Genomic DNA, 16,243 nt, shown 5'->3' with positions numbered 1-16,243 from the left:
GGAGTCTTCCGCTACAGTGTGCCTCATAATCATATCTTAGTTTTAGCGCGTGAAACCCCAGCAGTTATTATTAAACGTTCCGAAGTCTACAGCATCGTCATGACCCCGACAGTTCCCCACCTTCTCCTATAGTTACCTCGTAAGCGGTATTAAAATTAGGCGCAACTAAAACTCAGAACACACAACTTGACGTTAATATTCAACCTAATTTCAGAGGGAGCCCCAAAATGTGGATTGTTGTAGCTACCACGCTTCACAGGATAACAGATACAGTGTAGGCAGAGCCAGTTATTATTAAACTGCAAGGTATCTCCGTTTCTTACTTCCGTCTACTGGGCTGGACGCAAAACGGAAAAAAATTCCAGGAGGGAATAAAGCCCCTCCGAATTCACGCGATGGGAATAATATGGAACACGTTTCGCTTGACTACCACACACGTAGTGGTTACATCTTACACAATGATTAAGAGGAACAAGGAGGTAATGATTGCGGAAGTATTGGGTAATACGTGTTGAACTTCCAACAACTGTAACGTATAGCACAGCTCGCTTGGCTTAGCTATCATGCAGTGGTTGCACGTTAAACACTAGTTAAATCTTAGAGAAAATAGAACAAAAAAGCCAATATTTTATAAAAGCCGGTAAAGGGTCTCAGTCTCTCATTTTCCGCTTGACATGCACGCCAGATGTTTTCGTACAAAGTGCAGTTCGTTTATAGCAGTCAACGACTCGTTGTTTGCATCTGTGCTTGAGCTCCACGTGTACTGATGCATACGAGAGCAGCGTAGCGTTGGCGTGCAAGGGTATCGACGTACACTCATGCACCGATGTGAGCTTTTCTATATCTAAGAGGCGGATCGTAGTCATCGCGTCTTTAGTAGCAGGCCACATGCATTTATGCATGTGCGACTGAAGGCTTCCTCCAATAATCTACTGATACTATCGCCCTTCTCGATATGCTAATGATGAGAAATCACTTGCTGCCGTGATGAAGCCAAGTGCACTAGTCGAAACGTCGACACCAGCGACATTCTCTATTCAACGATTTCTCATTACTTCAAACCTCCATCTTCGCCTGAACTTTTGTCTTGTCTTGAGAGGCTAGGTGACATCAAAGATGAGATATGGTACCCATGGTATGCTTGTGAGCTACACAGTGAAAAAAAAAGTGAGCAAAAGAATTGCACTTGCAATCAAGAAGCTACTAACTGTGAGAGTAACTGTCTCTCATAGACGGTTCTTAGCTATTTACTACTTAAGTCTATAGGTGCAGGCAGTGTAAGTTGGTAATGGTTATCTGATCTGGGTCATTCAATGCCAGATGTCTCAGCCGTTTTGGCAACGATCTCAAATGTACTAACAAATTGTGCTGATGAAACGCATTGAAAGCAGTGAATTAATAGAATATTTCGGAAATAATTTTTTTGATCCCGTGAGAGCCCTCCGAATTTCGCAGAATCTCGTCTGAGTGATGTTTGTCAGAAAATTTATTCTGAAAATATTGTTTTTCGATTCAATACCAAATTTGGTTTACATATTAATCAAAGGCGTTTGCGTGAGTTATTCGAAGATCAATAATATTATCGCAGTTTTTCCGCCATTACGCCTCCGCGAATTTCGGCAAAATGTTCTATTTCTGCATTTCTCCCCTTGTAATGTTGCACTATACATGACTATCTTAGTAATCAGTACTTACTCAATGGAAGGAATATTTTGGGTTAAAAATATTTTCAGGCCACTGAAGTTCGTAAATATCACGAGAAAAAAAAATCTCAAACTTCAGAAAATTTTCATTTAGACCCAAATTGAGGCGCAATTTCCACCACGTGTTGCTCCAGTCAAAAATCAGCTTTCTACGTCAATCGAAAGCAAATAAATTGTTTTTCTTGTGTGGCAAGTTTCAATATTAAATCTGCTGTTTTAAGCAAGAAAATAATTTTTCAAGTTCCCCATTGACGGCACTGCGGAACTTCTAAAGAAGCTGCCGTATAAAGAAGTGGGAAGATAGCCGTTTGTCTCTATTTTTTGTCTCCTCGTGTCCATGTTTACATCTACAAGTCTTACTATACACTCTTAATCAGGTCTTGGTTAAATGCTGGCTATATCCAGGAAACCAGAGGAAAAATGTTCGGTTTTCTGGCTATATCTAGCACTTTGAGTGAGACGTGATTAAGAGTGTAGTGAAACCCACTAACTAGCTCGATGTTCTGCAATTTCATTTCTGTGGTAAGGTTTACCATACAAAGACTGCATAAATCCTTTATATAGTCGGACGATCCCGGCTATAGTCTGGCGCAGCTGGGGAGAAAAAAACGCTAAACTATTATACATCCCATGGCTTTGCGTAGTGCTGTGGAACCAGTACAAGTCTCGTCGCTCTTATATGTATCACGGCATCAGTGGGTGAACAAAAATAAAAGGAGAATAAACTTCTATTAATTTGTAAGGTCAACAAACAAGTGAGATTGTGACACCTACGAAAGTTTGAATGTACATACGTGAAGCGCTGTCACTGTAAAATACGCTTGGAATGTTTGACGTCATGATGTTTGGCCTCCTAGTTGGTTGGGGTCTTCCTTTCCGGAGGTGCACTGAGGTATGGGGGCGGAGTCACTTTTCTTTTTAAATGTTTGTTGTTGTTCGTTTCCTGACGTCACTTCCGTTTCCTCTTTTTCTTTAAATTTCTTCTTTTTCGCGTAAAGCGGCTGCACTTTTTTTTTCTTTTTTTTTGCGCGGGCAGAGACAACACTGCAGAGTATGGACCCGACAGCGTCGACGGGCTGACACGGGAACATTTGATCGCTGGTTTGATGACGACCTCGTCTGAGGTGCTGCAGCATGGTCACTTTTAATCGCGATTTGGCTAACCTCCGAGCCAAACTCGATCCGCGTCGGCCCTGATAGCGATGAAAAAGTGTCCGTGCGACACCGGTATTATGACACGGTGTGAAAGCAAGCTTGACGGCACGCAGAAGTTCGAGCCAACGTGGTGACGGCTGTTATGACAGTGGGTAACGCAGGTCGTTGGAGGCGCGCGTAATATTTCCAAACTTATTGTCGTGATCGATTTCGAACATAAGCCTCCTGTGTTCCCGAAGAATCTGTCTTGGAAACTGGACTCGCTTGAGCGCTGGCTAGATGTCAGCTGAGTTCAGTAACGAACTCTGGAATTGAAACTGCTGAACGAGTTGGCTGGGTGAGTGGAGTATTAGTTAATGCGCGCTAAGGATGTTAATACGTTAATGAGGACACGTCCAATGTCGACCGCATCCTGGATTAACGTTGGCCGTCGTTCCAGTACCAGACAGCTACTTGGTTGTTTTGATATAAAACACTGAAACGGTGACCCGCGGGCTGGTCGTATGTCATATCCATTTTTTTACTCGCGCGTCGCAGGCCCACGAACAATAGATCGAGCAATGCTGCAGGAACAAAAGCAGCAAACCGCGTTTCATTGCCTTGTATCATTGTCATAACAACCGACACCACGACGGCTCGAACTTCTGCGTGCCGTCGAGCTTGCTTTCACTGGTGTCGCACGGACACTTTTGATCGCGATCGGGGCAGATACGGATCGAGTTTGGCGCGGAGGTTTTCCAAATCGCGATTAAAACTGACCATGCAGCAGCACCTCAGACTATGTCGGTATCAAACCTGCGATCAAATGTCAGCCTAACGGCGATGTCGGGTCCATGCTCCGCAGAAACGATTACTTCAAAAAGCATGCAGCCGCTCGGGTAAAAAAACATGAAAATGACGCCAGAAAACAAAAACAACAAAAAGCAACGTGGCTCCGCCCCCGTCCCTCAGTGCCCCTCCGAAAAGGGCGACCCAGTTGGTTGCTGGAATCACGACTGATGCGAATAGCGCAAAGTTAGGTACGACGCAGACAACGCCGATACCACGAACGTCGGGCTATCTGCGTTTGTAGTGCATGCAATCAAGACTTGGCAGTGGTGAAACTACACTAAATAAATTATTTTTTTTTTGCTGTAATGAGCATTGTAATGATTACTATTGTGGACTGGAAAGTTAGCAGTTTAATGAATTGCTTCAAGCGAGCAATTATAACACAGTAAACATTATTTTTCTGATCACTTTTGACGGAAATATAGCACGTCCGCTTCCCTTATACAGCACAAAAAAAAATTGAAAAACAAGTGAAAGAAAATATAACACAGACAACTTAATCTGAGTGCCAAGCTTCAGGCATGGAACGTTCAACAAAGGCCTAATATATATGCGCTTTAAATAATGTGTACTTGAGTTAGCGCATTATTAATAATTACTTACTATTGCTGTAATTTCGCAGTAATTTCATCACTTTTGGAAAGTGATAGTAGTGTAATGTTATTACTTTCGGTCAGCCGTAATTTGTAATGTAACGTAATTACATTTTAAAAGTTAGAAACGGTATTAGTAATGTAATTTATTACTTTTTAGGAGTACTATTGCCATCTCTCCTGCAATCCTTTGCGAGGCTCGTATATTTTATGTGCCCGTCTAACTCATCGACCGTAACATCGCTCAACCTTCCTTCATTCGACTTAGTTCCCTAAAGTTTTGCTTTTAGCATCAAATATTTATGTCTCGCCTACCCTATTAGTTTGTTTTTAATTGACTGCTCTGCCATCTCCGTTTATCAGCACTATAACCGGCCTCAGTGGCCGCATATATATATATATATATATATATATATATATATATATATGTATGACCATATATATATATATATGGTCATACACGCGAATGTTAAATAAAAACCGATAATCTGCGTAAAATTAACCCAGACCGCTGTCTGCCGCTCTCCTAATGCTACGCGTAGCGTCTTTCGTTCCATCGCTCGCTGCGCGGTGCTTCAAGTTAACTTCTCAACTGTTTTTTTTAGCCTCCAAATTTCTGCCCTCATATGTTACAAACGGCAGAATGAAATGATGGTGCACCCGTCTTTTCCGGGTTAGCGGTAAGCTTTCTGTCATGATTCTGTAATGCCTGCTGTCATACGTGCCTCCAACCCATTTTCATTATTTGGTAAATTACCTTCCGGTGATCAGGGTCTACTGTTGCTAACGTGTGGAAATAAACAAACACTTTCACAGATTCTAGAAGCTGGCTTACTCATTTAAACCCAAGAAATTAAACCATGGCTGCATTTTTTCGACGTTCTAGGAACCGAAGCATCGTGAGGCCACTCACAGCTCGTCCTGGTGTCCACTAACCTCTTGTACATGTCACGGGAGGCTGAATCTGCAGACATTATAGCAAAGTACACACGCAGAGAAAATTGTTCTGTGCTATTAGCGTGCATATGTGCGGCTTTTCACTTCCTGTTTTTTTTTTTTTTTTACTGACAGTGTTTTGTTGCTCTTTGATTTGAGTTCTTTGAATGGTTTGCCGATGACGTTTGGGCGATCGTAATAGCTGACGCTTTTGTACTCATTTGCTTTCAGAGATATTTTACAAAATTCCTGTCAGAAACACATGTCGCGGACGTCCACACCTTCTTTTATGTATCAGTGACGCTAACGCAGTAAAATCCCCTGTGTGTACACATGTTCGACGGGGCCGCAGTATTTCGAGACTGGAAGTTCAATCAACGAAAAAGTCGATATACGTAGTTTGGCGTTACAGTGCACCAATAATAAAAATAACCGATTGACGCACTTCCTGCACAGAAAGCAACAACAACGGAACGACATTCTATACGCGGTACAGAGGATTCAACGTTGTTGACCAACTATTTATTTTGTCCTTGCTTTGAACTCTTCGCATCAAGGGCGTTTGAGGGCGCCAGCTCATGGGAGTCCAGCACGTTAGGCAGGTGTTCGACACCCAAGGACCAGGGACTACGGCAGTTCATCACGTCACTGATGACCCGTCAGTGGAAAATTCTCCAACTGTGGCATTTTTTGTGTGTCATTCAGGGGGCCATAACAACATTTAAAAAAGAAAGCCAGAAACAAACATTGTGAGGGCAATCAACTGGAAGTGGAGTTTGGTTCACGGATTGAACGCTGTTCCGATATTGACGCGACAGTGTTGTATGGCCTGTGTCGCAGAAATTTCGGTGTGGGCGGTGTTGTTCGTGAGCGAAAAATTAGGGTGGATACAAAGAACAAAAATCAGGGGTTCGAGCCGCAATCGAACCTAGGAAATCTGCATGGCAGTCACGTTTTCTACCTCAAAGCCCCGCAAGTTCTTGAAACCGGTTGGAAAAAAAAATCCTATAGAGGAGCCATGTAGTGCGGATATTCTTGTAACAGATGTAATATTGCGTGGCAGAAGCGTGTAGTCCCACGAGGCCTCACACCATGGGAATTGCGCAACGAGTGCTTGGTTTAAAGGCCAAAGCGCTCAGCCATAATTAGTCATCATCACCAGCCATACCAAAAACAAAGTGCGCAGCTGCCTACAGGTGCGCGTAGGTGTGCCTTATGGACGCGTAGTGGTACTTAGTTACCCATACTAGTGTATCCATAGTGGGGTCCGGATGTCCTGACTGTCCCCCCCCTCCGTAATTTACAGCGAAGCTATATATTATTGCACGAAGAAAACTAGGCGATTCGTAACATCTACCTACCCAACGGTTACCTACCCAACATAAAACCCCTAGTGGGCATGCGTCACAAAAATGGGCAAACCCTACTGCACTCCACTGATCCTTTAAAAATTAGTAGAAAATAGTAACTCAATTAATGAATATAAATGAAAACAAATAAATTATTGAAATAAGTACATTTCAAAAAATTTTGTGCCTTTCTGTACCTTTCATCGAAATTATGTGTCACATCTGTGCTGTATGTAACACAGCTCCGCTGGTCACACACGTTCACAGAGCGAATGGCCGATGAAGTTTTCACAGCGAATCTGTTCTTGGTCGAGCCTTTCATGTCCGGGATCCGTGGTAACGCTTGTGAGCATCATAAACGGGTATGCGCCACAGGCATTGGGTAAATCCCACTACTCACAACTAGCCCACTAACAATGAAGGCAACAATTAGCCCAACAAACGGGTATGTGCCACAGAAATCTGTGCGGCCTATCAGAAAGCTATCATCATCATAAACGCGTATGTGCCACACAAACCGGGGAAATCCCACTACACACAACTTCCACTAAAAAGGAAGAAGGCAACAGTTAGCTCAACAAATGGCGTGCGTGTTGCCACAGTCACACCACTGTCACCTGATACTTCGCGGTTATAAAAGGTGGTGCCTAGACTACCACCTCAAAGCTTAACAAAGAGTGTTTAATAAAGCGCAGTGATACAACATATCGGAGTGCCTTAAGCGAAGGCGCCTTCGTAAATCTGCGTATATGAGTGGTATGGTCAAGATGCAATAAAACTGTACTACCATCTCAAAGCTTAACGAAGAGTGTTTAATAAAGAGAAGTGATACAACACATCTGAAAAAATTGTAAAACAGAAATGTGTTAGCCTGACGAAAGGAACGCCACCAGCCTCGCTGTTTTAGGGCAAAGCTCCTAAAGCCGTCGGTCTGTCCCTCCTAGCTCGTACGTGACCACCTATGCCACGGGTATGTGCCAGTGGTGATGGCAACGAAGCAGCGCGAGTGTTCTTGGCCCAGCGCAGGGACGAAGAAGACGTTGCAGTTCTTTCTCTGATCGATAAAGCGTGTTTGTTTGTCGTGCTCCGTGTCCTTGTCGATCCCACGTCGTTACACTGGTGGAGGTGCGGGGTAAGCTTCATGCTTGGCACTACATCGCGGAGCCGACAATCGAGCCCGGAATCGCCACCGCGCGTCGAAACACCGGTCCACCGATTCAGTCGCCGTCTGCTAGTCGCCGTCATGACCGTGTACCTCGCACCCAACCTGTCTATCGGGGACGTCAAGTCGTTTATAGACGCTGCGTTACGTGACTACGACAACAAGTACAAGAACCGTCCGTTTGTGCTGGTTGGGGACTTCAACGTGGACCTCATTGCCAATGACTGGATCATGCTGCACATGCTTTCCAAATACGCACTCAGATGTATCCATATCCAACCTACCACGATCCGAGGGACGTGCATAGACTTAGTGTTTGCAAACTTCCCACTGCAGCCAGTACAAGAACCTCTCTCGCTTCATTTCACGGACCATAAAGCCGTCGTAATGAAGGGACCTCGCAATCCAGCCGTCATGACAACGACGAAATGAAAAGAACAAACGAAGAAACGAAACAACAAACGAACAAGAACAATATAAAAGTTGATTTTGTATAATATACGCACAGTCTTACGTCTTTCTAATGATGTAATGGGCTAACTTTCACGGGAGAGTTACGGTTTACCGATGATCTCCCCCTCTCGAGCTTCGCCCACTTATCATCATTCATTCCGTGGATATGGCGTGATTTTTTTTCTAGGAGGTTCCTCACTTGGCCATAGTAACAGGGATGCTTGCTTCGGTGAAAAAATTATGGCTTCCACGTGTTTTTTCTAATTAAACTGGCGGCACCTGACTTAAAAATGCAGAGCCTCTCTTCCTTTCCTCTACAGTTTCCTTTAACTTTTCGATTTTTGCGCTACTACGACATGCTTAGCGAACACCAGCTCCACCCAGAAGTTACACTGATGTACCTGATCCAAATTTTTATTACTGTTTTGTATTTGTTTACTCTTTAAACCTAAATGATAATTAATATCATACGAATCCCGGCCAATCCACTGTAGTGGGTCTGAGCCATTCCTGTTCGGAAGCCCCATGAACAATGATGCGTCGAATGCGCCGAAGGCTGCGGAACCTCGTTTCTCCAGCGACACTAATCCCTATTTGGTCCGTCTTCTTTCTGCTCTTCTTCATCGACTTATACTTCCTGAAGCTCAAGCCAATTCTGGCGAACATGACTGTGCTTTCCGTCGGCAACCTATTCGAGACGCCCGGATGTTCGTTTCCCCTCTATAACCCTTATCACTGGACGATCGCTTATCATTGGGCGACGGTGAATGCTACGTACAGCACGTACGAGGACATGTGCTCTGCCCGCAACCGCACTGTGATCTCGCAGGAAGGAGGCAAGTTCACCTTGGACCCTAAAGGCCTCCTCCTAGCCTACAACGCCACAGTCCAAAGTACGAAGTGTCACTACAGCGTTGTGTCCAGGAATGAAACGGCTGAAATACCGGACAAGGAACCTATCCTGGGTCCAGCACGAGAGCTTCTTTTCGGCGAACCAATCGACGCGGAGTACGTACAGGTGTCGTGCGAGGCTAGTGGCAAGCTGCTTTTCACCGAATATTTCCTCGTTCCTCAGCCGAAGCAACCGCCGCAACACGCCGATGAACTGCAGCTAGAGGAGCCTCCTAGTAGTCGCAAGATGAGCGTCCTAATCCTCGGGATAGACTCGACCTCCAGGATAAACTTCAACCGCCTCATGAAGAATACCCACAAGTACATAGTCGATGAACTCGGTGCCTTCGAATTTCTCGGCCTCAACAAGGTCGGCGACAGCTCGTTTCCCAACCAGCTACCGCTCCTCTCCGGAGTTTCTGGTCCCGACACCGAGAGCTTGTTCAAGCGCCACAACTTCGATACTTTCCCTCTCCTGTGGAATACGTTTAGGCTCGAGGGCTACACGACGCTATTTCTCGAAGAAATGCCGTATTATGGTCTGTTCACCTTCCCGAATTACTTGGGATTCAACCTACCGCCAACCGATTATTACCCTGAAGCTGTGTTGCGTATGATGGATGAGAAAGGAGGCAGCGACCGCTTTTGTGTTGGCTCTCGCTTGAAGACTAAAGTTCTCATTAGATACCTGGCCGAGGTTTTGAAGCTGAACAGCGACAGGAGCATGTTCTCGTATGTATGGCTCTCTGACGTGACGCACAATAACCTGAGGGGAGGCCAGGACATCGACCAACCGGTCGAAGAGTTCTTCAGGGAACTATCAGACACCGGTGTCCTCGAAAACACCACCGTCCTTTTCCTCAGTGACCACGGGAACCGCATCGGCCCGTACAGAAGGTCCGAGATCGGTCGACACGAAGACAAAACTCCCTTCTGCTTCCTTATACTACCCAAGCGCTTCATGCGAGAGTATCCGGAAGCGGTGGTTCAGTTGGAAGTAAACCAGCGACGTCTCATCACTCCCTACGATCTTCATGCTACGCTGCTTAGCTTACTGAAGCTGCCCGCTATCGACCCACAGCCAACGAACAAGGGAATCAACTTGTTTGGTGCGGTACCACCGGGCAGGACCTGCGCGGACGCCTTCATAGCTCCCGAGTTCTGCGCCTGCACAGATACCGCAAGTGAGACTCCGGACCCAGGAGTGCTACTTTCATTCTCCCGCTACGCCGTGTCCTACATAAACGCGCTGGCGACGCTCCACTTTCCGGGCAAGTGCGTCCAATGGAATCTCGATGGCGTGGACGAGGCGTCCGCTCTCGGCGGCCGCGTTGCCGGCAAGGTCCTGCTCCGCGTGCAGCTGACTGTGACGCCGACGGCTCACTTCGAAGTATACGGGACGCTGCGCAGTGAGTCTTTCGGTGACAAGCACGTAGACTTCGTGCAGAGGTTGGATATTTACAGCAACACGACCACGTGTTTGCCCAACAACTCGTGGCAGAAGATGTGCATGTGCAAGCCCGAGCTATTGAACACTACGTCGACGTCGCAAACACCAGATACCTTAGATGACAACGAATGAGACTGAGGTGCTTCAGTTGTTACCTGACGCGCTTCTCTGAGGGCTGTTAGCGCAGCTTCCAAATATATGAAGAAATTTAATATCGCTTTACTTTTACAACTAGACGTTCAACCATTTCTTTGGTTATCTTGACGGATTAGTTTAGGAGCCAGGCATAATAATCGCTTATATATTACAGATTTCAGTTTGTCGCTATCACGGCAGAAGCATTTTTTCTTTCCATTCATAATTCGTATAACATGTAAGTTATTTGTGTTCACTGAGAATTGTTTATTTCGTATTAAGATCAACAAGATGAATAATATTTACCTGTTAAATAGCATTGAAACTATGCCTGAATCTCCTTGCAGTCTGCTCGCTGCCCATTATAAAAATACAGACGTTTGAAACACTGCAGCCACCGGGTACCTATGAGCTAGCGCTAAAACGTTAGCTTCGTGTCAAAGGCGAAAAATGCGCGAAAAACCATAGATAGATAGATAGATAGATAGATAGATAGATAGATAGATAGATAGATAGATAGATAGATAGATAGATAGATAGATAGATAGATAGATAGATAGATAGATAGATAGATAGATAGATAGATAGATAGATAGATAGATAGATAGATAGAAGTCGACTAAACATTACATTTGTATTCCTATGATTCAGCAAGCTATATTCAAGCATTGGTCGACCCCGGAGGAATACCCCAATGAAAGTTACGCATGATATTCACATAATCGCACCGCAGCGTGCACTTCGTTTCGATAACACAGACGTCTGTGCTCTAACATGAGTGCTGATAGTACGTCAGACCATAAGTTACCGTTTAAACGTCAGTGTAGTCGGCGTGCCTGGTAAGCCCACAATGTGCATACAACTCCTTAATTTACAAAGACACACCTATCTACCTCGCAACGCTTGGCTCAAGGCCGAAAAGTGCAGCATAATATTAGTGGCTGCCTGCTTCCCATGAAACTGATTCCCACAGGGCGTGGGATTTGCCGAATTTTTGGTGCTACACGACGGTTCATCACCGAGAGACTCATGAGCCATCTCTCGAGCCTTCTCATAAGCCGTTTAAGACTGTCACCTTAATATATTTTATTCGTGAATCCTGCTCCATGTTTAACCGCTTTGTTCTAGTTTAGCTCAGCTGTGTGACTCAACTCAATTATGGCTCCTACGTAGTCGGGAGTAGAGTCTGAAATGTCAACGAGCGGATGCGTGCTTGGCCAGGATCACCTGGATAGCGGCGTGCGGTGTCAATTCCCAAGGCAAGCTGACAGAAGCTACATCGCCCAACAAACCGTGAGGCGTCGACAGAGCGCCATCGCATATGTCCTATATCGATCAGCCCACGAGAAAGAAGAATCAGAAGACTGGACGCCATTTTACTGAACAGTCTACAGAGCTTAAATTTCCCACAATATATTATTGAGTGGTTAGCAGAATTTTTAAAATCAAGGGAATCTTATTGCTTTAAGAATGGCTGTTCCCCATCTGAATTCAAACAGAATCGCGCAGTTCCCCAAGGAGCAGTCCTATCTCTAATATCATTTAATATATTACTGAGCTCAATTCCAACTTGTCAGGATCTCTATGTCTACATTTATGCAGACGATATCACATTCTTCGCTGCTGACAGTGACACTTACTCATTACATCCAAAGTTGCAAAGATACATTAGTATGCTAGAAATATGGCTGAAGTCGATGTCATTATCATTAAATGTAAGCAAAAGTGCACTCTTGGTGTTTCCACTAGGAGATTCAGTTTCAATTTGTGTAGTATATAAACAGGAACCAATTCTACAAGTTGATTTTATCAAATATTTGTGCATCATGTACAACGAAAAACCTAACTGGAGTCCGCACATACAGTACATAGTAGCAAAGGCACAACGGGCTTCATGCTTTTTGCGCAGGCTGAGCAACCGAAAATATGGGTTACGTAGAGACTCTATGATAATGTTGTATAAAATATACATACGCCCAATATTGGAATTTGGGTGCATATTATTCTCAGGCGGCCCTGTTTATAAATCAAAGCCCCTGGATCTGCTGAAGCGAGAAGCGCTGCGTATGTGTCTGGGGCTTCACAGGTTTGTGGCTAATAATGTAATTTAACAAGTAGAACGCCTGCCAACATTGCATTGTCGATTCCACATCTTAACGGTACAAACATTTCTAAAATTTTGTAGCTTACCGGAAAGAATATCTGAATACGCCATTGTTATCAGTGACCCAGACTCCTTCTTTCTCGCTCATTGGCCACGGTTTAACGCTCCCCAGATAATTTTTGTTCAAAAGAAACTGAACAGTATAAATGTGGACAATAGAAAGGTAATAGAAACTAATGGATCAAATCACCATATTAGGATAAAATATGATGACATTTTCCCACCAAAATCTAAATTCCAATCTCTCAGATTCTTAAATAACAGGTTACAAGATTACCTGGTACATGCAGAAACAAATAACATAACAGTCACATATGCGTCAGTGAATGATGAAAAGGCAGGCGTAGGAATTGCCTCCCATTCGCTTGGCTGGTCATTCTCTGTGAAGCCGCCAGATCTCCCTCCAGTTGTTGAAGCCGAGCTAGTGGCTATAATTCTGGCGCTTCGTAAACTCCCTTCGAATGAAATCTGCACCACCATAATCCCAGAGCCTCTTTCAGTATGTGCTTCAGATAACTCGCGAGCCCTAATGACATTCCGCACATTAGTACCGCCAGAGCTAAAGCTCCTAAAATTATTGTGCGTTTCAGGTCACTGTGGGTTACAATTAAATGAAATGGACGATTGCATAGCGCGAGCATCACTGGATGGCCCTATAATTTCGGTACTTCCAGTAGTTGAACATATAACAGCGATCAGATATAGAAAATTAGCAATTTGTACAGATATGATGGAAACAATAACGACATGGACGGAATATCAGCATTTAAAATTTCCATGGAAACCTCAGTGGGGTCAGTCGAGACGGTCTGAAGTTATGATAACCAGAATTCGATGCCGTGTCCCCCCCCCCCCCCATTAAACTAACATTTACACAGGGCTGGTCGGCGATATCGCCTCTCTGTAATTTCTCTCAAGACATAGAAACTATTGAACATTATTTTTGTCATGTCGCAGGCATTCATTACTCAGAAAACGACTTCTAGTTATTCCATTTTCGAAAATAGGTTTAAGTTTAACTGCAAAAATAGTACTAAACTTAGGTGCCTCCGTTTTGGGAAATTGCCGAAGGGATGTATTTGATGCGGTTCGTAATTTTATTCAAGCTACAAAACGTGTCTGATTTTAATCTCTAATAAATATTCTTACAGTGATTAAAAATGTGTTACAATCTAACAGTCTAAACTGCAATTAATTCCAAATTGTTTTGGTCAAAGAAATACAGGTGTGTGGTCTGCAGGCACGAAATTGCGCAATTTTGTTAATATATTAGCTGTTATTTACTTTTTTTTCAATTTTTTTCTTTCACTTATTTTTTTTCTTCATTAATACGCATTCTTGAAGTTATCAGCGGCAAGTTACGATACGCAGTCTTGGCCGATTGGCCAGAGTGGGTATGTGCCATAATTTTGTGGAAACAGACAAACAGACACCATTCGTGGAAGGGCCTTGCATCGGAAATAGCCGAGCTTCGAGAGACCGTGGGAGCAATGGTAAAATTTTGCCCTAAGCGTCGACGTTTCATATCATGCCCATGGGCCATTCGTTGCGTTGTGTTATCTCTGATTGTGTTATGCTCGTTCAGAACGCTGAAGAGCATACTTGAGAAGATAAAGGTCGAGGAAGAAGAAGACACTGCTGCGGCTGATGGTTTCTTCCAACTGCCAGGGTGCACGCTTCCCTTGTACGACCTTCAGCGGTCGATCGTTGGCGACGGCTCCGAAGTCACCGACGCCGAGTACGAATCGATGTGTTTGGCAAGGAAGCCCACCGTCATAAAGCAAGACGAGAACCGGTTAATCCTTCAGGAGGATCGCCTTCTCTACGGCTACAACGTGTCGGCCAAGGACCTGCGCTGCTCTTACCGAGAAGTGGTGCGTAATACGAGCTGCCTCATTCCAGACACAAGCCCAGCCCTCAGTCCTCCCAGACGCCTGGTCTTCGGGCGCCCACTGCACGAGGAATACGTCCAGGTTACTTGCGAGGTGAGGAAGTCGAAGCTTTTTGTCGAATATTTTCTCGTCCCTCAAGGCCGAGAAAGGGCCGCTTCGTACTCGTCGTCTAAAGCCATCGAAGCTCAATTGAACATCCTCATTTTGGGCATCGATTCCACCTCCAGCCTAAACTTCAGGCGCCGCATGGCGCGGACGAGACACTACCTAATGGAAGAAATGGGTGCGTTCGAGTTCCTCGCTTTCAACAAGGTCGGCGACAGCTCGTTTCCGAACCAGATCTCCCTACTGTCGGGATTCGCGGCCAGCGAAGTGGAGGAGATGTTAAAGCGAAGCTACTCCAACAAGGTTCCGCTTCTGTGGAACGTGTACCAGGCGATGGGTTACACGACGCTGTTCATGGAGGAGATGCCCCACTACGGCCTCTTCACTTATCCCAACCAAACTGGATTTAAGGTGACGCCAACCGACTATTACCCAGTCTCCGTTCTACGACTCATGGACGAAAAAGGAGGAATAGAACGCTTCTGCATGGGTTCCCGGCTTAAGACCAAGGTGCTCATTAAGTATCTCGGCGACGTGCTGAAGCTGAACGACCACTCGAGAACGTTCTCGTACGTCTGGCTGTCGGACGTGACCCACAATCACGTCAAAGGCATAACCATCCTGGATGAGCCGCTCTTAGCATTATTCAAGGGCCTTTCGAACAGAGGGGTCCTTGACAGCACTGTCGTGCTTCTTCTGAGCGATCATGGTGCTCGCTACGGATCAACCCGCCGTAGCGAGCTCGGAAGGTACGAAGACAAGACGCCCTTTTGCTTTCTGGCGCTCCCGAAGCGCTTCCTCCGCGAACATCCCGAAGTGGCTGCAAGGCTGGAAACGAATCAGCGCCGACTCATCACCGCCTACGATTTGCACGCGACGCTTCTTAGCCTGTCGTCCTTGCCGTCGTTCTCTGCCACTCGCACTCGCCACGGCCTCAACCTCTTTTCCTTTATTCCCGCCGACAGGACGTGCGCCAACGCATCGATACCTCCGCAGTTCTGCGCCTGTCTCGGCGCTCACAGTGAAATGCGGGATAATTCAGCAGCGCTGGAGTTCGCCCGCTACGCCGTCGCTTACATGAATGCCCTCGCCGAGTTCCACTTTCCGGGAAAGTGCCTCGTCTGGCGACTAGACCGTGTACAGAAGTCCTTCGTCATAACTAACTACCACTCCAGTAACCAGCCCACTAAGCAGGTTGCCCTTCACGTTCTCTTACGTACGGTACCGCTAGCGCATTTTGAAGTATACGGAAGTCTTCCAAATGCTTCGAAATCTTCTGAGCTGCATACGTCGCCACCGCGAGTGGACTTTGTGCAGAGGTTGGACAGGTACAGTGAGTGGACTTGGTGCCTGCCCAAGAGCACCTGGCAGAAGATATGCATGTGCAGAACGCGCGCGTGAGCTTAATTCTCAACGTACGCGGC

The 16,243-nt window shown here is 45.4% G+C and overlaps 2 protein-coding genes across 2 annotated transcripts; both read left to right on the top strand.

Moving 5' to 3' along the window:
• Positions 1-8,714: 8,714 nt before the first annotated feature.
• LOC119378755 (uncharacterized) lies at positions 8,715-10,655 on the top strand. The gene has a single exon (XM_037647791.1). It carries the CDS (start codon positions 8,715-8,717, stop codon positions 10,653-10,655), a length of 1,941 nt encoding a protein of 646 aa, XP_037503719.1.
• A 1,194-nt stretch (positions 10,656-11,849) lies between these two features.
• On the top strand, positions 11,850-16,013 carry LOC119378754 (uncharacterized; the record flags this gene model as incomplete). Its single annotated transcript, XM_037647790.2, has 2 exons — positions 11,850-11,917; positions 14,408-16,013. Coding segments are annotated over exons 1-2 (1,674 nt in total), but the record flags the coding sequence as incomplete, so codon positions are not given.
• Between the last annotated feature and the right edge of the window lie 230 nt (positions 16,014-16,243).

This window comes from Rhipicephalus sanguineus, unplaced genomic scaffold (assembly GCF_013339695.2).
Source record: "Rhipicephalus sanguineus isolate Rsan-2018 unplaced genomic scaffold, BIME_Rsan_1.4 Seq9607, whole genome shotgun sequence".
Lineage (NCBI taxonomy): Eukaryota > Metazoa > Arthropoda > Arachnida > Ixodida > Ixodidae > Rhipicephalus > Rhipicephalus sanguineus.
Note: the sequence above shows the minus strand (reverse complement) of the source record. Positions and strands in the feature narration are given on the sequence as shown.